This window comes from Lathyrus oleraceus, chromosome 1 (genome assembly GCF_024323335.1).
Source record: "Lathyrus oleraceus cultivar Zhongwan6 chromosome 1, CAAS_Psat_ZW6_1.0, whole genome shotgun sequence".
NCBI lineage: Eukaryota > Viridiplantae > Streptophyta > Magnoliopsida > Fabales > Fabaceae > Lathyrus > Lathyrus oleraceus.
Genome location: NC_066579.1, coordinates 432,014,753 through 432,038,433, shown reverse-complemented (window position 1 = coordinate 432,038,433; position 23,681 = coordinate 432,014,753). Strand labels below are relative to the sequence as shown.

General features: G+C 35.3%; 1 protein-coding gene across 1 annotated transcript; it reads left to right on the top strand.

Annotated features, from left to right (window-relative positions):
- Positions 1–294: 294 nt before the first annotated feature.
- On the top strand, positions 295–21,741 carry LOC127080062 (serine carboxypeptidase-like 12). Its single transcript, XM_051020395.1, has 13 exons — positions 295–666; positions 768–913; positions 1,680–1,756; positions 1,885–2,007; positions 2,126–2,228; positions 2,329–2,366; positions 2,444–2,542; positions 2,612–2,845; positions 2,967–3,038; positions 3,132–3,250; positions 3,346–3,459; positions 3,561–3,606; positions 21,493–21,741. Exons 1-13 carry the CDS (start codon positions 518–520, stop codon positions 21,574–21,576), a joined length of 1,404 nt encoding a protein of 467 aa, XP_050876352.1. The 5' UTR covers positions 295–517; the 3' UTR covers positions 21,577–21,741.
- Positions 21,742–23,681: the final 1,940 nt, after the last annotated feature.

Here is a 23,681-nt window from a genome sequence, read left to right as displayed (position 1 = left end):
ATTAACCACCTCATCAAAAACCAATAAAACCGAACTTAATGTTGGGTGAAATTGAGTCCAATTTTTTTCAACCGTGGGTTATAAAATTATTTGAGTTTTTAAAAGGTTATAAAAGTAAATTCATATGGGTGATATGTAAAATTATATTAAATAAAAAAAGTAAATCACTATTAAACTCTAAAGGTTCTATGTTTTCAAAAATGCAAAACAATTCTTAAAAATAAAAAGCTTTTTAAAACCATGATCGCAAGTTCAATTTACAAATTTAACATTCAATTTTAAAGGTTCTATGTTTTCCTTTGCAACAAATGGAGTGGTCAATAAAGCTGTGTTAGAAAAAACAATTAGGAAGGAGTGGCATATTATTAAATTCCTTTGAGCATGTGCAATCTGCCAATATAATTGAAATGCATATAAAAAAAGTGATCTATTAGACACCTAACATGGCGCTCCATTCTATACACTGTAGATTGTTGACCTTTCGAGACCACACATATTTTGACATCAACGACTAAAAATGGCAAAGTTTAGTTCATGTAATGGGAAGGATTTTCTATTTGTTCTTCTTTTATCATCGTATTTGTCCTTTCAAGTTGCAACATGTGGCTCCATAGTCAAGTTTCTTCCTGGATTCAGTGGACCTCTTCCTTTTCTGCTTGAAACCGGGTCAGTTTTATTTACTTAGCTATATAGTTCATTCTATCTAAGTTTTTTTATTAATCTATGGTATTAAAATAATTATTTCATATTGATATATTGTTGATAAGGTATGTGGGAGTTGGTGAAAAAGAGGATGTGCAAGTGTTTTATTACTTCATTGAATCAGAAAACAATCCAAAGGAAGATCCTCTCATGCTTTGGCTCACTGGTGGACCTGGTTGCTCTGCTTTGTCTGGCCTTGTCTTTGAAATTGGTAATTGCAGCTTTGCTTTAGATACTCTTGCAGTAAGTATTTGAAGTTTATGTTAAAGATAAATTGAGTGAAATATAATCAATTGGGTTAGTGAAATGGTGGTCGGTAGAGAGAATGAGAAAAAGAAGAAAAAAGAACAAAACATTCCTTAAATAGTTTATATAAAATATAATAGATGGTGCTAGTGAGATGATTTGAAAGATTTAAGAAAAAACTCAAAAATCATTCCTTAATTGTTTGTATAGGAGGAAAAAATATTATGAAACATTACGGGTGGTAAAATGGGTCTGACTCGTGAGCATGTATGTGTTGTTCGCACTATTTTGTGGGATGAGATTAGGGGTATTTGCAGTGCGGTTTGGTTGATTTTGAAGTCAAAAATCATCCGAATTGTAAAAGAAAAAAATATGTGGTTTAATTTGTTTCGATTGACTTTTAAAAGTAAAATCGAACCAAATCAAATTAATGCAGTTTAGTTTGGTTCGATTGATTCGATTTTTAAAAAAAATTTATTGAGCCAGACATCAACTTAAAATTTTGTAATTTTTAACTTTAATAATACTCTATCCGCGAATAGAGAATAGATTAAAGTTATAGGCTTGCACTATGTCCTCCTATTTTTTTTTAGAGTTTTCGTGGCACAGACTTAGCGGACTCCCTTTCCCAAATGTTTTTCTATCAAATGCTTATCTATCGATAGTTAAATTAATTAGGAAAAATAACATAATTAAGCAAAATAATTAAAATTTGAGATGTTGCATTGTAGGTCCACTTGAATTTAAAAAGGAGGAGTATAATGGGAGTTTGCCTAATCTGATACTGAAACCACATTCATGGACAAAGGTTGGGGTTTAATTCTTTTGTGTAGCCTAATTTTAATATTTTTGGCTTTATTGTATCTATTTCATCTAATCATTTTATTTAAACATTTAGATATTTGTCTTTTAAAAATAAATTATTTTTATGTATAGGTGAGTAGCATTATATTTGTAGATTTGCCTGTTAACACAGGATTCACATATGCCACAACAAATTCTGGTTCACAACGAAGCGATTCGATACTAGTTCATCAAACTCATCAATTTTTCAGAAAGGTATTCAAACAATTTCCATTGTTTTCATTACACAATAATAATTTTTTCTTTATTTTTTAAAACTTATTTATTATAATCAGTAAAAAAAGAGCGAAAGTCATGTTATAAATATTTGCAGTGGTTAGTTGATCATCCAAAATTTCAATCAAATAAAATTTACATTGGCGGTGATTCATACTCTGGCATCCCTCTTCCAGTAATTGCTCAAGAAATTATACAAGGTGCAAAACTCGTTGCTTATTGTAATACTATTATGTTGTTATTCATTTGTTGTATATTGAAAATTTTAATGAAATTATTCACAAATTTCCTTGTTTGCAGCAAATGAAAAAGGTGTCCAGCCTTGGATTAATCTTCAGGTTAATTTTTTTAATTGGTGCATCCTAAATTATGCATTATGTGGAACAAATAATATATCATCGAATGGCTTCTTCAGGGATATTTGTTGGGGAATGCTATGACAACTAGGAAGGAAAACAATTATGCAATCCCTTTTGCTCATGGAATGGGACTCATATCAGATGAATTATATAAAGTAATTTCAAAATTGAATTTTAATTCCTTAATACACATTCAAAACTAACTAATCTGTAATATTTTGTAGTCACTCCAAATAAATTGTAAAGGCGATTATATAAATGAAGAAAGCAGAAGTATCTTATGTTCTAAAGATATCAGATTATTTGAAGAGGCTATATCAGGACTTAATACAGCTCATATTTTAGACCCACGATGTGAATGGCTTGATGATACTCAAAAAATTCAGAGGAGATCTCTAATTAAATATCCCTCCAACTTCCTCACTTCAAATCTCAGATTGCCTTCGTCGAGTTGTCGAGTAATTCTTCTTTTTTATATATATATATTTATGGAATGCAATTTGCAATGATAATCTTAATATATAAATTTCAAAATACTTTGTTTAAGTTGATGTTTGTTTCCTTTCTTTCTACCCTTAGAGTTATCCATATTTTCTTTGCGGTATTTGGGCCAATGATGACAATGTTCGTAAAGCATTGCACATACGTAAGGTATAGAGTTGTTGTCTCCTTTATAATATGTTACAGAATTTCACACTATTGCAGAACATTCTTTACTAGTTATGTTGGTTGCATGTGTTGCAGGGTAGTATGGGAAAATGGTCTCGTTGTACCTTTAATATACCTCATGAGAAAGATATATTTAACAGTTATGATTATCATGTAAATCTCAGTAAAAAGGGCATTCGCTCACTAATTTACAGGTCAGTAGTATTTCTCTATGCTCATATATTTCATAAGATGAACTTTGTAGTATTGATTTCTTGTGGTAATAAATTTTGTATATTTATTATAATAGTGGAGATCATGACCTGTTAGTTCCATTCTTGGGGACACAAGCTTGGATAAGATCTTTAAATTATTCCATTGTTGATGATTGGAGACAGTGGTATGCAAATGACCAAGTTGCAGGGTATTATTCACATAATTCTAATTATGTTTTAAATAATAATTAATCATACATAGTTTATTAATAAGTTGGTTAACATTTTTTTTTTAATTTTCTATGTGTAGATATACACGGACGTACTCTAATCAGATGACATTTGCAACTGTGAAGGTAAGACTATTGTTTCTAAATTTCTATAACTACAATTACATACCCATATTTTCACTTGCGTACACATATTTCACTTGATTAGTCTATGAATATCTTGTGAAATATAATGATATCAATCACCCAAAGAACATTAATGTGTGGAGAAAAGTACAATTACAATCAAAATAAATAGTCATAAGAAATATCAATGTGCACACAAAAGAATGCTAGAAAATCCACGGGAACAAAAATAAGATAAAAGACAAAAGAACATGTAAAATTTGTTTATCTGGTTTGATTAAACTTATATATTCGGGGAAAAGAGCATTTCCTTAATTCATTATATTTTATGAATTATTATAAGAGATTGCCATATGAGTTATAAGAAAATTGTGTTTCAAGTTCTCAAGAACAAATTTTATTTTCTATCCAAATGTTTTCAAATATCTCCAACTCTCAATAGATGAATCACTCAAACCAATGTGTTTAGAAGTGTTTCTCAATCCATTTAGATATCCCAAAAGGTCTATCAAATTCGTAGAACAATGAATCCTATTAATTCTTATTCATGCTTCTCTCTAAATTTTTATAACCTAGATTACCACCTATTTCCTATTTCTTTCATACTAACAAAAGTGACATAGAACCCATATTTATAACTATTGGACCCTCTATATCTAATCCGGGCCCAAAACATGACCCTTTATCGAAACCAAACTGGCATGTCCCACAACTATTGACTAAGTGACTCCAAACACTAGAGGGATGGGTGAATTGTGGTATTTAAAATTCGTGATTAATTAAAAAAATGGTTAACTTAAAATACCAAATTATGTTAGTATTGAAATAGCATAGAGAAAAGCAGCTTAATGAAACAAAATAATAAAGTAAAGAGATAGGGTTAGAGAGATGACACCGATATTGATACAGGTTCGGCCGAATGTTGGTCTACTCTTGTTCCCAAGAGATTTTCTTGAGAGTTTTAATAATAATCTTGAGGTTTTACATATTATGCCCACGAACCTTATTACAAACAAATCGAGAGACTTTGCACATGCTTATCCTCCAAACCAAACAAGAGCTTTTGCATGGGCTGAGCTTACAAACCAAGTAGTCATTTTTTCCGACTAATCTTAATAACTAAACAAAACTTTTACCGGATTGAGTTCTATAAACAAGAGAAGATTTTCATTGGTTTATCTCTAGAAGCAAAATAGGAATTTTCAAGAGAATCACACTCTTGAAATAAAAAATAAAACTACATTAGTACAACACTTTCCTCACAAGTAGTTTTCACTCACAAGACACTAAGACAACTTTGGTGAAAGAAAATATCAATGAGAAAGGAGGAGAGTACTAAAATAGTAAGAAATAGGAAAACTCTAAATTCATGTGTGATTTCAAACGAGGAGAGACCTCCTTCATATATGAGAAAATGAGTCTAAAAAATGAAACAATCCATGGGAAGAATTAATTGAATAATCGGTTAGGCCAGATGATTTTTATCCTTAAATAATTGATTGTTCAAGCCACAAATTGTAAGGTTTTGATATTTAGTCGTTATCAATCATTAAGATATTGTCCCAATCATTAAGATATTGTCTCAATCAATTTTATACTCAACAAGATAAAAATTATTAATTAGATGATTAGGTTTAATTGATCATTTAATTGTAAAAAGTCCTCTAATTGATAAGACAACCCCTTAATCAGTTAGCTAGGACTTCAAAATGTTTTCGGTTGTTTTTAGAAAATAAAGAAAGGTCATAAATATAGAATATACAGAAAGTGTATATTTGTTATATCATTTACGTGAATCATGAATGGAATAAATAGGAGATACAACTTATGGAAATTAATTTGTTGCCAATAATAGTATAACAAATCAGCTAAAACTAAGGCAACAAATCAACACATATAATGGCTAATTTGAATATATAATAACTATACAATATTTCTAAATTAATAGTTGCTGCTATAATTAAGGAAGGTGAGGCAAGGATCAAGGAGCAGTTACATGTGTTGGAGAATTGCCATCCAAGGCACAGCGGAATTTAAAAATTTCTCCATTTAGTGATCCTTACGAATGGGCATGATCAGTGATAGAATCGTTACCTCTTGTGGCGATTCAAACCTTTGGTGCAGATCTCTGATAATGATCAAAACCTTTGATACAGATCCACCGGGCGATCACGAACGTTGAACGATGACAACGTCTCTACTCAGTCCACACGAACGGATTCCTTCAATCGCAGTGCTAGCTGTTATGAATGAAGGCTTTGAGTGAGAGAAAGAGGGAAACAAAATTCCAAGTCTCTACTTGAATTTCTGTCTGAGTGGATTGGAGTGACAATGCTTCTACCCAAGGGGTTCTATTTATAGAACCACTTGTGTGGGCTTCAAGCCAAAAAGCCCACTTAAGTGCATTTTGGCCCATATCTTATAATATGCCCAAAATCACTTAAGTATTTGGTACCTTACCATATTTCGTCTCCCACTTAAGTGCACCGTACCTTACGGTGTTCCTTAGTTATTTTATCTCTCATTAATCCGTCCTTTGTGTGTGACCCTATAGGTTTTCGCGGCGTTGGCAATTATATTAAATCACGCATTTAACATAAACAGTGAGCGGTATCTAGCAACACATCACTGCTACCCAAGTCACGAAAATGTCATGTGATCTGACAAAACCTCCTGTGATAATAATTATGTGTATAATTACCCCTTTGCCCTTATGTCTATATTGAACACAAGGTATAGACCGTGTCACCCTTGTCCAGTTCAATATTGGGCCCATAGACATTTATCTTGTTACGCAGGATTGGCAAATTCCATCTAGGACACTCATGTCCCTCAGCATGCTTCGTGGAGTACCCATCAACTGTCTTTATGGTTATCCAGTTACGGACAATGTTGGATCAGCAATAAAGCACTCGACTCTACATCTAGGATCCATAGTGGTTTCAGGTCGAAGAGTGGTATACACTATTATCACCATGAGAATAACTTATGACACTTTGCATAACTTTCTATATAGTATTCTTATAGCGGGTCAATCCGGTATAAATATTACTCCTAATATTCATACCTATGTTTAAGACTTGATAACTCTTTATCCATGATCCATGAGATGTGATAATCAGTCTACAAACATAATAGTCTTAATGCTTTAATGTTATCCCACTTCATATTAAAGCTCGACTACGGATACTTTAAGAATAGTGTCCTTATGTTTAATGTGTTCTCATGATTAAGTCACACTTAATACATTAAACGGACTATCTATTCCAGGGACTTTATTAATCAACCATAATAAAGAAAATGCCTTTAAATAATTCGATACAAGTACCATAAGTATTGGCCTCTAGGGCTTACACCAACAATCTCCCACTAGCACTAGAGCCAATCAGGCATACCCCGTATGCCCATTGATCTAGTATGGCCATCATGCTTCTGCTGCGCAAGAGGCTTTGTCAGTGGGCCAACTATATTGTCAAGTGTAGGTACTTTAAATATTTTCGCACAACGCCTAAGTATGTGTTTGGATCGTTGGTGAGATCTAGGCTCCTTAGCTTGTGCGATAACACCATTGTTATCATAATAGAGACCAATGGGATCCACAATGCTAGGGACTATACCAAGTTTATTGATCCAAACAGCTTCCATTGTTGCACTTAAGGCAACAATATACTCGGCCTCAGTTGTAGAATCAACAACTGCATCTTGCGTTGAACTTTTCAAGCTCACAGTGCCACCATTTAAGCAAAACACATAACCAGATTGAAATCATTCATATTAAAGCGTCTCAGCACTTTGTCTATGTATGTACTCTGACTTAGGCCAAGCAGTTTTGTGATCTATCTCTATAGATTCTGATTCCTAATATATAGGCTGCTTCACCTAGGTCCTTCATAGAAAAGCATTTCCCCAACCAAGACTTTACTTGTTGCAGGGTAGGGATATCGATTCCAATGAGTAATATGTCATCTATATATAATACCAGGAATACGATCATGCTCCCACTAACCTTCTTGTAGACACAAGACTCATCTTCGTTCTTGATGAATCCATACAGTTTTACTGTTTCATCAAAGCGAAGATTCCATGAGTAGGTCACAAGCTCATCTTGATCCATGAGTAATACATCACCTAGATCAGATATCCATATATCTCAGGTAGGTGACGTATCCTGCATGACCTACGCTGGTCTTTTTCTACTTGAGCAGGTTGCTCTTACACAACTACTTGTGCTTCCTGCTCTAATTCCTCTATAGGTGTATCGATACTTTGTGATTCTTGAATTTCTTCAAGTTCTACTTTCCTCCCACTGATTCCTTTGGAAATAAAATCCCTTTCTAGGAAAACTCAAGTTCGAGCGACAAACATTTTTCCCTCAGAAGGATTGTAGAAATAATATCCTCTTGTTTCTTTAGGATACCCCACAAATAAGCATTGATCAGATTTGGGCTTAAGCTTAGTTGAAATTTGTCGTTTCACATAAACTTCGCAACCCCAAATCTTCATGTAAGACATATGTGGTCTCTTACCACTCCATATCTCATATGGTGTCTTTTTCAACCTTTTGGATGGAACACGGTTAAGTGTGTAAGCTGATGTCAATGGTGTATGTCCTCAAAAGGAGTTTGGAAGATTGGTGTGACTCATCATGGATCGGACCATGTCCAACAGGGTTCGATTTCTTCTCTCAGATACACCCTTCCATTGGGATGTTCCAGGAGGAGTAAGTTGGGATAGGATCCCACACTCTTTCAGATGGTCATCAAACTCTAGGATTAAATACTCATCACTTCGATCTGATCGAAGAGTTTTAATATTCTTACCTAGTTGGTTTTAACTTGTTAGGTTTCACCCTTTTGTATTAATGTTATTAATAGGCATTTCAAGATCAAGGACATATAGTCCATTGTTCATTTGTGCAGTAGCATAGAATATATCATTCAAATAAATTTAGCAACAATTGTTCTTTATTATAAATGAAAAACGAAACTTGTCCAAACAAGCAATGGAAATAATATTCCTGCTAATTGCAGGTACATAATAACAGTTCTCTAACTGAATTATTAAACCACTAGGTAAAGTCAATACAAAAGTTCCTACGGCTAAAGCAGCAACCTTTGCTCCATAGCCAACTCGTAGGTGGACTTCACCTTTTGCCAAATCTCTACTCCTTTTTAGTTCCTGCACATTTGTACAAATGTGAGAACCACATCCAGTATCTAATACCCATGATGCAGAAGTAGATAAATTAATAACAAAAATACCTGAAGTTGAAGTCTCTACTCCATTCTTCTTATCTTCCAGGTACTTTGGGCAGTTCCTCTTCCAGTGTCCGGTCTTACCGCAATGGAAGCAGGTGCCTTCTTTTGCTATGCCTCCACTAGGCTTCAAAGCAGCAGTGGATCTAGGATTGGCAACTTCCTTCCCCTTCCCCTTATCACTCTGCTTAGTCTTTCCATTTCCGATCATCAGAATGGACTTCCCTTTTGACTTCAGATTCTGCTCGGCAGTTCTTAACATGGCGAGCAGTTCAGGAAGAGATTTGTCCATATCAATCATATTGAAATTTAGGACAAATTGACTGAAACTATCTGGCAACGATTGCAAGATCAAATCAGTTACAAGTTCCTTTTCGAGGGGAAAACCCAATCTCTCAAGGTTTTCCACATACCCAATCATCTTGAGTACATGGGGACCTACAGGGGCTCCCTCAGCTAACTTGCTTTGAAAAAGGGCTTTTGAAACTTCAAACCTCTCATGCCTTGCTTGCTCTTGATAGAGCAACTTCAGGTGTTCGATCATATCGAACGCTGGCATGTTCTCATGTTGCTTTTGCAATTCTGAGTTCATGGTAGCTAGCATGAGACAAGCAGTTTCATTGGCATCATCGACATGCTTCTTATAAGCATCTCTTTCTGCCTTAGGTGCAGAACTAGGAGGTTCCTATTCAGGAACAGGTGTCTCCAAGACATACAGCTTTTTATCATGTTTGAGGACAATCCTCAGGTTTCGGTGCCAATCCAGGAAATTTGTCCCAGACAATTTTTCCTTATCAAGGATTGACCGCAGGATGTTGTTAGAGGTGTTTGCTGTCATGGTAATCTACATAAGGATTAATGAAAATATAAGTATCATTGACATATTCAATTAGGCCTTTAATTAAATATGCTCCCACTATTTTACTCAAAACAAATGACCCTCATCATTTGATTCGGAAAATCCCGTTGGAAGATTTTCTAGTGGGTCGAGATCCATATTTCACTTCGTTCTAAGTCCGCGTAGGCGGATTACACAAAACTAGGTTATTTAGGTAGGAACTCCTTCCAATTGTATCTCATACAACTCTCGAAAATTTCAGTTGGGTGAATAACTCCTTATTCCAATCCATCATATGGATCATTCCCAACTCTTGCTTCTAAACATATATATAATCTTATTATAATTTGTTTAGTTAAGTTTGACCCATTGTTTTAACAGTTGGATATTACAATTATCCCATCGCACCTTACTAATATAGAACATGCACCTCGCGTAGGCGAAACCTACATTATTCGATACTAGTCTTGATGAGTGTTAAAACTTGGAAAGCTTAAAACTTAATATTTATTTTGAGGGAATTGCAATTTTTCTGATCTCACCGGCTTGTTTATCATATAAACCGTCTCTCACATGCATCAACATACATTCACATGCATCAACATACATACAAACAAAATGAAACAGTTATGGCCCCTAGCGTAATTGTTCTCCCAAGCCAATGAGAGAACCTAAGCTAACCTACAACGATCTAAGCTTCTCCAAGCAAGATCTTCAAGGTTGTCCTCCTTTGGCACTGACTTCTTTGCTTTCTTCATATCATTACATTACAAAAGAAACTCGTTTTACATACGAGGGAGTGAGATGAGAAAAGAAGTTACATTTGGGAGATTAAGAGAGAGGCACGACACGCAGGTCGTATTTTAAAAACCCAAAACAAAACAAAGGAAAACTAAGGCCATAACCGATTACCACAAGACAATAATAAACACTTTATTATTATTATTATTAATTCCTTTAATTAATTAAAATCAAATTAAATTTCGACGACCGATCACACTACGCAGAGTTAGCCGGGGGTCCGCTGCCTCTAATGAACAATGCATTTAATGAACAATTCATTTAAAATTGACGTCGTTTTTCGTACCAACACTTGATACTTTAAAGCACTTTTTCTAGCCGAACGGGTGAATTTTTTCTTGCGTTAACCGGTTAACCATATGCGTTAACCGGTTAACACTGTTTGAAAACTTTTAGAAAATTCTTTTCTGCCTTGCGTTAACCGGTTAACCATATGCGTTAACCGGTTAACATTGTTGAAAAATTTCTTGGAAAACTGTTTTCCGCCTTGCGTTAACCGGTTAACCAAATACGTTAACCGGTTAACACTGTTTGAAAATTAAAAAAAAAAATTATTTCGCATTGCGTTAACCGGTTAACACTGTTCCAAAAATGTTTAGAAGGTTGTATTCAGTTTCTCGTTAACCGGTTAACAATACGCGTTAACCGGTTAACACTGTTCGGAAAAGTGTTTAGAACGCACAACTCTTGTGCAGTCAAACCCCAATCGCATAACTCTCTGACAACACAACCCTTGTGCCGTCACTAACCCTGATGCACCAATTTCAGACCGTCAAACACATCTCGATTGTTAATTCAGTATGATTGATCAACACGTCATTGCTTCACCATACTAATGTCGGATCAAGAAGCAAACGACCATTGATCGCTCAAAGGAAAACAATCATCGAGGGTTTGAATGAACGAAACGAGAACACTATATCATATATAATGTATTTTGCATCAGAATTACATATATCACATATATGTATCTTGATCGATCTCAATTTAACCTTTGATTCATTCTGTCTTTAATCATATTATTACAGAACAAAAACAAATATCAGATTCGTGGTTTCGTAAGTGGCTCTGATACCACTGTTGGAGAATTGCCATCCAAGGCGCAGCGGAATTTAAAAATTTCTCCATTTAGTGATCCTTACGAATGGGCATGATCAGTGATAGAATCGTTACCTCTTGTGGCGATTCAAACCTTTGGTGCAGATCTCTGATAATGATCAAAACCTTTGATACAGATCCACGGGGCGATCACGAACGTTGAACGATGACAACGTCTCTACTCAGTCCACACGAACGGATTCCTTCAATCGCAGTGCTAGCTGTTATGAATGAAGGCTTTGAGTGAGAGAAAGAGGGAAACAAAATTCCAAGTCTCTACTTGAATTTCTGTCTGAGTGGATTGGAGTGACAATGCTTCTACCCAAGGGGTTCTATTTATAGAACCACTTGTGTGGGCTTCAAGCCAAAAAGCCCACTTAAGTGCATTTTGGCCCATATCTTATAATATGCCCAAAATCACTTAAGTATTTGGTACCTTACCATATTTCGTCTCCCACTTAAGTGCACCGTACCTTACGGTGTTCCTTAGTTATTCTATCTCTCATCAATCCGTCCTTTGTGTGTGACCCTATAGGTTTTCGCGGCGTTGACAATTATATTAAATCACGCATTTAACATAATAAACAGTGAGCGGTATCTAGCAACACATCACTGCTACCCAAGTCACGAAAATGTCATGTGATCTGACAAAACCTCCTGTGATAATAATTATGTGTATAATTACCCCTTTGCCCTTATGTCTATATTGAACACAAGGTATAGACTGTGTCACCCTTGTCCAGTTCAATATTGGGCCCATAGACATTTATCCTGTTACGCAGGATTGGCAAATTCCATCTAGGACACTCATGTCCCTCAGCATGCTTCGTGGAGTACCCATCAACTGTCTTTATGGTTATCCAGTTACGGACAACGTTGGATCAGCAATAAAGCACTCGACTCTACATCTAGGATCCATAGTAGTTTCAGGTCGAAGAGTGGTATACACTATTATCACCATGAGAATAACTTATGACACTTTGCATAACTTTCTATATAGTATTCTCATAGCGGGTCAATCCGGTATAAATATTACTCCTAATATTCATACCTATGTTTAAGACTTGATAACTCTTTATCCATGATCCATGAGATGTGATCATCAGTCTACAAACATAATAGTCTTAATGCTTTAATGTTATCCCACTTCATATTAAAGCTCGACTACGGATACTTTAAGAATAGTGTCCTTATGTTTAATGTGTTCTCATGATTAAGTCACACTTAATACATTAAACGGACTATCTATTCCAGGGACTTTATTAATCAACCATAATAAAGAAAATGCCTTTAAATCATTCGATACAAGTACCATAAGTATTGGCCTCTAGGGCTTACACCAACAACATGACTGTGCTAATACGCCTCCGCAAGATGGAGGAGTGGTCAACGACACCAATCTTGGAGAGAAGAAACTCATGACGAGGCCAAGAGAGTGGTTTCGTTAGTAAATCTGCAAGTTGGTGACTAGAAGGTACATGAGATACTTTGAGTTCACCTTTTATAATGATGTCACGGACGAAGTGATAGTCGATAGCTAAGTGCTTCATTCGTGAGTGGAATACTGGATTTGCACAAAGATATGTTGCACCAATATTATCTGAAAATATGTTCGGCGGATGAGTAATTTTGATCCCAAGTTCCAATAGAAGTTGTTGTAACCACAAAAGTTCAGATGTAGTAGTTCCGATTGTGCGATATTCAGCCTCTGTGGAGGATCTCGCAACTGTCGGTTGTTTCTTGCAGGACCAAGAAATGACATTTGGTCCGAGATAAATTATATAGGCACCCGTAGACTTTCGATCAACAGTGTCACCGCCCCAATCTGCATCACAAAATGCAGTGAGTTCAAGATTCTTTGTTGCTACTAGATGGAGACCATATGAGATAGTGTGCTTGAGATATCGGAGAATGCGTTTGAGGGCTTGCATATGAGTTGCCGAGGGTGCTTGCATGAACTGTGACAACTTATTGACAGCAAATGCCACATTTGGTCTAGTGATAGATAAATAATGCAAAGATCCAATAATGCTGCGAAAAGAAGTAGCGTCACATGGAGGTGTATCATCATGAGTGCCAAGGGAGCAAGTAGTAGACATTGGAGTTCCTACTGGCTTAACATCAGTCATATTTCCTTTTTGCAGCATGTCTCGAATATAATGATGTTGAGACATGAAAATTCCAGTGCTTGTGGGAATGAGTTCGACACTAAGGAAATGACTTGGTCCTCCAAGATATTTTAGAGAGAATTTTGTAGCAAGACCAGCCTTGAATTTATTTAAGAAGTTGATATTGTTTCCCGTAAGAAGTAGATCATCAACATATACTAGGAAATAGGCAGTGATATTACCGTGATTGTAGATGAAGAGAGATGGATCTGATTTGCTATTAAGAAATCCATAAGCAACCACAAAGGACTTTAATTCATTGTACCAAGCTCGGGGAGCTTGTTTTAGACCATATAATTCTTTGTGGAGCTTGCATACATGATCAGATAGTTTAGGATGAACAAAACCATATGGTTGACACATGTAGACATCTTCAGATATGGTACCGTGCAAAAAGGCATTGTTAACATCCATTTGGATTAAATTCCAGCCTTTTGAAAGTGCAATACACAATACCATTTTGATCGTTTGCGGCTTAATAACAGGACTAAAGGTGTCTTTATAATCAATACCTGGTCGTTGATGAAAACCTTTTGCAACAAGTCGCGCTTTGTAGCGAGCAACGGATCCATCTGGATTTCTTTTCAGGCGAAACACCCATTTGTTTCCAATGACATTAAACTGGGGCTGTGGAGGAACTAAAGACCATGTACCATTGGTCATGAGAGCTATAAATTCTTCAGACATTGCTTGTTTCCACTCGTGGCATTGCAGTGCTTTGGATACACATGTTGGTTCTGCAGTTGGTGGTAGTGGATGTTTAGACACAGAAAAAAGTTTCTTTGGTTTGAATATTCCCACTTTTCCACGAGTGATCATGGAGTGATTTGGCATTACCGAAGTTGAAGCTTGAGAAGGAGAACCTGCTGCAAGTGATTGAGATGAAGATGAAACATGTACAGGTGGTGATTGAGGTAGGGAATGTATTATGGTTTGAGGAGGGGAAGGAGAGTTGATGGGTTGGTTGGATGGTGAGGTATCACTTTGGTTTAAGGAATTTGTTGGTGATCTAGATGAGGTTGGGGTGGCTGAGCGAGAGATTTGAGTAAGGTTAGTGGGAGTAGATTTTGAGATTGGTATTATAGAGGTTAAAGGTTGATCTCCATAATCTATATATGTGGAAGATTGTTTAGAGTCTGGATCAAGGTCAGATATATGTGATGGTTTATTTTTGTTTGGTGAGTATGGGAAAATGTCTTCTAGAAATTGAACATGTCTAGAATGATGGATTTTGTTGTTTTTGAAATTGAAGCAAATGTATGCACTTTGTGTGAAGCTATATCCAAGGAACAAACATGGTTCAGATCTTGGTTCTAACTTATTATTTGTGTACGGTTTAAGCCAAGGAAAGCATAAACACCCAAATGTTTTTAGTTTTTTGTAGTTTGGAGATGTTTTAAATAGTACATGGTGTGGTGAGCTCATGTTAAGGCCATGAGTGGGTAACCGATTAATTAGATAGGCTGCTGTTTGAAATGCATAAGACCAGAAATTTAAAGGTAGGGAGGCGTGGTTTAGGAGGCAGCGAGCAGTTTCAGTGAGGTGACGGTGCTTTCGTTCCGCGAGACCATTGTGTTCAGGGGTATGGGGTGGGGTGTTTAGTGAGAGATACCATTGGCTTGTAAGAATGGTCGAATTTTTATAAATTCTCCACCATTGTCAGAGTAAAGGGTTTTAATTCTAGAGTTAAATTGTCTTTCTACCAAGTTTTTAAAAATTGGAAATATTGTTGAAACATCAGATTTGAGTTTTAAAGGGTAGAGCCAAACATACTTGAAAAAATGGTCCATAAAAATTACATAATAACGAAAACCATCAATTGAATTTACTGGAGCCGGTCCCCATAAATCTGAGTACAAAATTTCCAAGGGGCTAGAGCTAGAAATAGAAGACCTTGAAAATGGTAGTTTATGATTCTTATTAGAAAGACAATCTAGACATTTATTAAAAGAACCGGAGTAGGAAATGTTGTTTGACTTGAGGGCGTGAAGAAGAGTAGGAGGTGCAGGATGGCCGAGTCTGTGGTGCCATAGTTTGAGTGAGGGGTTGGAGATTGCATAGGAAATTTGTGGGGCTGGTGCATTTGGTTGAAACCTGTACACATTATCTTCATTCAATCCTCGTAGAAGAATCTCCTTCGTATGCAAGTCCTTTACCTCAAAATGCCAAGGGAAAAATTCAATAGAAACTTTGTTAGTTTGGCACAATTGAGAGACAGATATCAAATTTTGAGTAACATTTGGAACATAGAGAATATCTGACAACTTTAAGGGAGAATTATTTGTGGAACCAATATGAGTAATGGGAAGTTTATTACCATTTGCAACTTGGAGAGATTGTCAGTTCCATGATAGTCTTCTTTGATGGATAAATTTCTCATGTCATTGGTAATGTGGTGGGATGCGCCAGAATCAAAGAGCCATGAAGGTGGAGACGAGTGAGAGGACACTGTTTGTGCAACATGCGCAGTAGGATGGCGAGGCTTGTTTGGGTAGCCATGAATCTTGTAGCACTGCTTTGCTGAGTGGCCAGATTTTTCACAGTATTGACATATGACAACATTGTTGGATGTTGGCTGCTTAGTGTTGGGAAAAGTTTGGTCATGACCATTATAGTTATTGCGCCTTTGTGAATCATGGTTATGGTGATGATTATTGCGGCCACGTCCTCGATTGTAGCTATTGTAATGACGTTGTGCAAGGTTGGCAGTGATGGGAGCCGGTGTCGAGATCTGTTCTTCTCGCTGCAAAAACATCTCGAAATCCACCAATTTTTCATAGAGTTCGTTGAAGGCGATTGATGAGTCACGAGTGCGAATGGCAGTAGTAAAGTCCCTGAAGGTCGGACCGAGACCATTCAAGGCATGGATAACCATTTCAAGATTGTCGATAGGATGACTAATGAGGGCCAATTCATCAGCAATATTGCGGATTGAATGCAAATAGGTTGAGACAGAGGAATTCCCTTTGGTGATTGAATTGAGACGTTCTCAGAGTGACATAATTATGGACTGAGATCGATTTGAGAAGGCACGAGCAAGAGCAGTCCAGGCGTCATAATACGTATCTGAAACCGCCATGACAGATCGTGCTTCCGAATCACACGAGCCAAGAGCAAGATAAATTAGTTTATCTTGTCTGATCCATAAGGAATGATCAGGATTTGGTGATGTAGTTTCACCGGTAACAATGGTAGCAGGAGGACACTTCTTTGTGCCTGTAACATAACCTTCAAGGTCACGAGCAATGAGAAGGGCGCTGCACTGTTTGTACCAGGCAGGATAATTGGTTCCATTTAACTTAATTGGAAGATGAGAATTTGTGTTGAATTCCATAAGTTCTTTAAGGTTAGAGTTGTTGTTTGGAGCTGCCATGATAAGGATCGGAAAAAAGAAGAAGCTGTGAAGCAATGGCTATTCTGATACCATATAGAATATACAGAAAGTGTATATTTGTTATATCATTTACGTGAATCATGAATGGAATAAATAGGAGATACAACTTATGGAAATTAATTTGTTGCCAATAATAGTATAACAAATAAGCTAAAACTAAGGCAACAAATCAACACATATAATGGCTAATTTGAATATATAATAACTATACAATATTTCTAAATTAATAGTTGCTGCTATAATTAAGGAAGGTGGGGCAAGGATCAAGGAGCAGTTACGTGATTGTGCTAATAATAAAATGGTTTTTTTAAGCGTGTTTGTGTCTGTATGTGAGTTTTCTTAAGATCTTAGGAGTTACTTTCCTACTTTCACAAGACTCTGGTAACTCAAACAGACACGACCAAGTAAGCTTTCACACTTCCTCTATTTCACAACTTTGAAGTCTCGAATTCCTTTTCCATATACTCCGATCAGATAAGCACTTTACTTGAACTTTAAATATTTTACTTAATGAGGCTTGAGATACTTCAAGTTAATTACCATCATCCGAGAGTTGGAAAGATATCACCCCCAACTTCAACAAGCATTATTATTGTTGTTATCAAAACATCAAGGTTATCAACAATACCAGGATCATTAGCTCCATACATGTAAACACAAGGACTTGTGACATGACCGACATCACCTAGAGTGTTGACCATAAGTATCCTCATGCCGAATTCTAGCAGTATCGCTGATCCATGACTCCACTGCAATTGCCCACTCGTGAGAAAAATCTGACATAACCAAAAATGCTTTTTCTCTTCATCACTAGGGATATTGAAACATACTTTTAATTTCTCCACCTTGACTCAACATATGGTGATGTAAATTTAATTATCAATCACCTTGTTGTCATCTCTAAAGCTCGAATCATTATTCAACAAACTTGATCAAATGCAAGGAATGCTTAAACCTTGATCTAGGCACTTTCATCCACTTCTATCAAACAAATTTTTATTTTTAAGGTATTCTCATAAGTCCACAATCATGGTTCTTGAATTAATGAATCATTCATCTCCTTCAACCATATTTAAGTCTCTTTTATTTTAAATGTTTCCCTTAAGGCATTTGATTATGAGCTTTACAACCCTTAACTCACGTTCAAAGCATAACAATTAAAGCCGACATAACCATATCCATGAGATGGTAAACTTTCCCTCCTTATCCTATCATGAGTCAAATTATAATCAAAAGCCACTATATATTTCTCATTTATAGAACTAGAAGCAAAGCCTTGCATATTCCTCATCTCTAGTCTTCATAGAAAAAGATTCATTGTATGTTGAGTCTTTTCCACCATAGTTTTTTAGTCTCTCAATTTCAGGTTTACATTTCATCCCTTAATGGGTCTAATTGAAGTTACAATCTTGATTATGATGAATCTTAATCCTCCAAGTTCCACCTTCCAAAAATGGTAGTTATTCTTTCCTTTTGGATAACCAATTAAGACACACTTTAGAGTTTTACCATTAAACTATTCTATCTTGATTTGTACAAATGAAACAACTTTTAAGACCTTCAAATTAGAGTAATTTTCAAGTTCCTACTCCAAACCTCCATAGTTGTCATGAAGTCTACTTATGTGAATAAACATCTTACAATTAGGTTAGATGCTTTGGCACCAGCCTTATATGAGAAACTTTTTTGAACCCTGACTCCTAGCATTCCAGCAACAAATATATCCTTCTTTATACCTTGTTTCATTTAAAACCCATTTAAAATTTCTAAAATAACATCCACGCATTTGTTAGTTCTTCTTTCTTTAAAATTCCTTGATCTCAAATATCATATCTTGTTCTTTTCGTGAAAGTCTTAACTAAGTAATGATGCATGACCAAATATAATGGAACCTTCTAAAATATATAACCCATATATTTTAGAGCGTTTATCCACGATCAATCCACTATGAAAATTTTCCAGCGCCCTATGTTCAACTTTATTTCAATAGGTTAGATAATTAAACATGCTTATAATTATACCTCATTTTTTTGTAGAAGGAACTTATGATCTTTTGACATTTTAAGTTTGATCATACAAAAAACTATGAGCCTTGTAAGACTTATCGTCAGCGAATCGAAAGACTCCACCTTCTTCCAGCTTCAAAGTCTTAAATAATGTTTTCCTTGGGCACGTGTGATAAGAGAATATTGAGTCCATGGCCCAAGTCTTTTTATTCTCCAAATTTTACATCACTAGTGCACAAACACTCTTATATCCATCCATAACTGAGACAACTGCAACCTGTACAAAATCTTCATTGTCCTTTTTCTCGAGGTAATCCTTTTTAAAGTGATTGGTTTTATGAAAATAAAAAATTTTACCCTTGACCTATCAAAACCCTTGAACTTTATTATACTACCACTCCCACCACTTGAGACACTCAAACATTATTTTAAAAATCGGACACGTCATCAAACGGATGAGAGTACTGAGTCACTGGTTCATTGGTCGAACCAATGGGTCACTGGTCTAACGACATGGCTAAATAGGATCAAACCAGATAATTTGATTGAATAATCCGATCTCTATAACAAAACTATATAGTTATTAAATTGATCAAACCAGATGACTCGATCTTTAGAAAAGTCATAAGACTTACAAAAGTTCAAAATTTCAAAAGTTGTTTCTTTAAATTCAAAAGTTGTTTCTCTAAATTTCAATTTTTCAAAAGTTGATTATTTAAATTTAAATTTTAAACATATCACATAACAAAATACAAATCCAAATAAATTTTGAACAAATTCTAATTGCAACATAAACCAAAGAACAAAATAATTGGCAATGTCTAATAAATTTATAAGGAGGAAAATGTGTTCCAAATAAATTTTTAACAAAGTCTACTTATATTTTAATTTAAATTTAAATTTTTTTTATCAAAAAAAACGTCGTTATGTTTGAGAAAAAAATCAAGCATTTTAACACGCTGGTTTTCCAAAACAGCCGCTTCACCTGTTTTTATCTGTTTTGGCCGGTTCTGACCTGTTCTCACTAGTTCAATAGCTTACTCCAGTTCTTAGTTCAACTGGTTCAGCCGACTTATTTGATCCGATTTTTAAAACATTGCACTCAAGCATTGACTAATATCATAAACCTTCAAAACTTTTATCTTTAAAGATTCATTGAACGTCACAGCCATTTGGACTTCATCCAAGGTGATATTACATTCTTTATTACAAAGAAGGACATCCTTAAAATTCTCAAAAGATATGTATAATAATCTTAACAATTAGGGATGTACGCAGGTTGGGTTGGACCGGGTTTGACCTAACTCGTTACCCAATCCGTTTAAAATTCAATGGGTTGGATTCGTCGTTCAGCCCGCGATTTCATTGTCAAAACCGACACGAACCGACTCGTTCATTAATGGGTTGAGTTGGGTTGGATTCGCGGGTTGTGTTTCAAATAAAAAATATATTTGTTATGATTCCTTTTTTTCGGTTTTAAAAAAATGTAACACAACTCAATGCAATCATACGTATTTATAACACTCAAATTCAATGAAACACATCATATAATATCTAATAAAATCCATCAATTCGACATAACACTTTATAATAGTATAAAATTCAACAAGGCACATTATTGCAATAAAATACATAAGTTGGAAATGATACAAAAGAAAATAAGAAACAATATTTAATCTTAGAATTACGTAAACTCATTGGTCTAGTAGTAGTATTGGTGGAGAATACATTTTTTTAGAAAAATTATGGTTATTAGTAAGATATTAATTTTATATTTTTATTTAAAATAATAAAAAATTACTAAAGTCATATCAATAGGTTGGGTCAACAGGTCGGCGGGTTGCAAAACTCAAACCCGATACCCGAATCAAAACTATACGGGTTGTTATGGGTTGAGTTGAGTATACCCATAAATGAATGAGTTCGAATAATCTATGGATTGTGTTAGTTTGGGTCAACGGATTTGTGAGTCGATCCGCACCCATGAACACTCTTATTAACAATAGTAGATTCATGTCCTCATCATCAATATTCACCTTAATATTTTTCATATCATCAATGATCTTTTAAAATTTTATCATTTGCTTCATTTTATTTTCTACCATTCAAAATAAATATAATTTTTTTCCAAATATAATCTGTAGAGTTCAGTCACGTTGCTTAAAAATTTAACATTAAGCACCCGTTGATTGTTCTTACTTTATTTTTGTTTACAAGTGTTTGTACTATAGGCGCTAAATTAACATGTTTACCCATTCAATTTCTTTATCATGCACTAAGAATCATCTAGTTTCATTGCACAATTATTGATTGAAGAAATTTTCAGGGTGGAGGACACACAGCTCCGGAGTATCGGCCTAAAGAATGTCTTGACATGTTTAGTAGGTGGATATCTAACATAACTTTATAGAAATAAATAAAAATAAACTTGCAAATAAATATGTATCGCTTGAATTTGCATATTATATAGCAACTGTATCCATGTCTTTTACTATTCTAAAGATAACAACAATGGGATCTTTATTTCAAGTTGCACTTTTAATTAATCAATGGAATTACACATTTTTTTGAAGATTCAATTAAGAGAAATTGTACTTTTTTTTTATTTTTTTAATTGTTGTATTTAAGTATTATTTTATTTATATTGAGTTTGATCCATTCTTATCAAATAAGGAGAGTCACTCTTTACAATCTCATTTTATTTTATTTTAGTGGGAATTGAATATTAATAATCTTTTATACACTACCATGAAAAACACATATGACAATGATTAATAAAAATATATAATAAAAGTTGAACTTCTATTGTTAGGTAGTATGTGGTTGTAAGTGTGATACAACCACGGTCTATCATCTGTTGTAATAAACTGAAAAGCGCGCTACTATAACCACGGTTCTATTGAACAACCATAGTGAAATATTTATAGGTTTTAGGTTTGATATCCAGCAACGCCAAATTAGCTAAACGTATAGAAAATGGTTGGCGTATGGGCATCGATTATAGAAAACTTAATAAAGTAACTAGGAAAGATTATTTCCTTCTTCCATTTATTGACCAAATGCTTGAACGTCTAGCTAGACATTCTTACTTTTTTTATTTAGATGGATACTCTGGATTTTTCCAAATTCCTATTCACCCCGATGATCAAGAGAAAACAACTTTTACACGCCCTTATGGAACATTTGCCTATAGACGAATGTCATTCGAACTTTGCAATGCCTTGGCTACCCTTCAACATTGTATGATGTCGATCTTCGCAGATTTCCTTGACGAGATCATGGAAGTATTCATGGACGATTTTGCGGTATGCGGGTCCAATTATAAAAAATGCCTAGCTAACCTTGAAAGAATTCTAGAACAATGCGTGGAAGTGAACCTCGTTCTAAACTGGGAGAAATGTCATTTTATGATCACCGAAGGTATAATGTTAGGACACATAGTATCTGAAAGAGGCATTGAGGTTGACAAAGCCAAGATAGAGGTTATAGAAAATCTCCAACCACCTAAGACAGTTAGGGAAGTCCGGAGTTTTCTTGGACATGTCGGTTTCTACCGATGCTTTATCAAGGACTTCTCTAAGATAACCAACCCTTTAACTGGCCTTCTAATGAAAGACGTTGAATTTATTTTCGACGATAAATGTCCTGAATCATTCAAACACTTAAAACAGGCACTAATCTCCGCACCTATTATGCAACCTTCCGATTGGAACTAACCTTTCGAAATTATGTGCGATGCAAGCGATTACGATGTTAGTGCTATTTTAGGGCAACGAAAGGACAAGATATTACATGTAGTTTATTATGCTAGTAGAACCTTAGACACCGCCCAGCTTAATTATGCCACAACCGAAAAGGAACTCCTCACCGTTGTTTTCGCTATTGATAAATTCCGATCTTATTTAGTCGGAGCCAAAATTATAGTTTACACAGATTACGCAGCCATTCGATATCTGTTAAGCAAAAAGGACGTTAAGCCTAGATTACTTCATTGGGTCCTTTTGCTATAAGAATTCGACTTGGAGATCTGTAATAAGAAAGACGCCGAAAATGTGGTTGTTGACCACCTTTCGAGGCTAGAATATTTAAAACCAGACCTAGTACCCATAAACGATGACTTTACCTATGATAGACTTATAGCAGCAGTCAGAACTAATCACATTGATGACCCTAACCTTTATTTAGAATTAAACATTGAAAATGCTCTAGCGGTAACTAACGTACCTTAGTACGCCGATTTTGTAAATTACCTAGTTGTCGATATCATACCCCCTGACCTTAACTATCAACAAAAGAAGAAGTTCTTTCACGATGTGAAACACTTTTATTGGGACGAACCCCTTTTATTCAAGAGAGGTGCAGACGACATATTTCATCGTTGTGTGCCTAAAGAGGAGGTAGAAGATATAATGAAACATTGTCACTTTGCACCGTATGATGGACATGCAGGCACATCTAAGACTCGCGCTAAAATACTTCAAGCAGGCCTTTTCTGGACAACATTGTGGCACAATG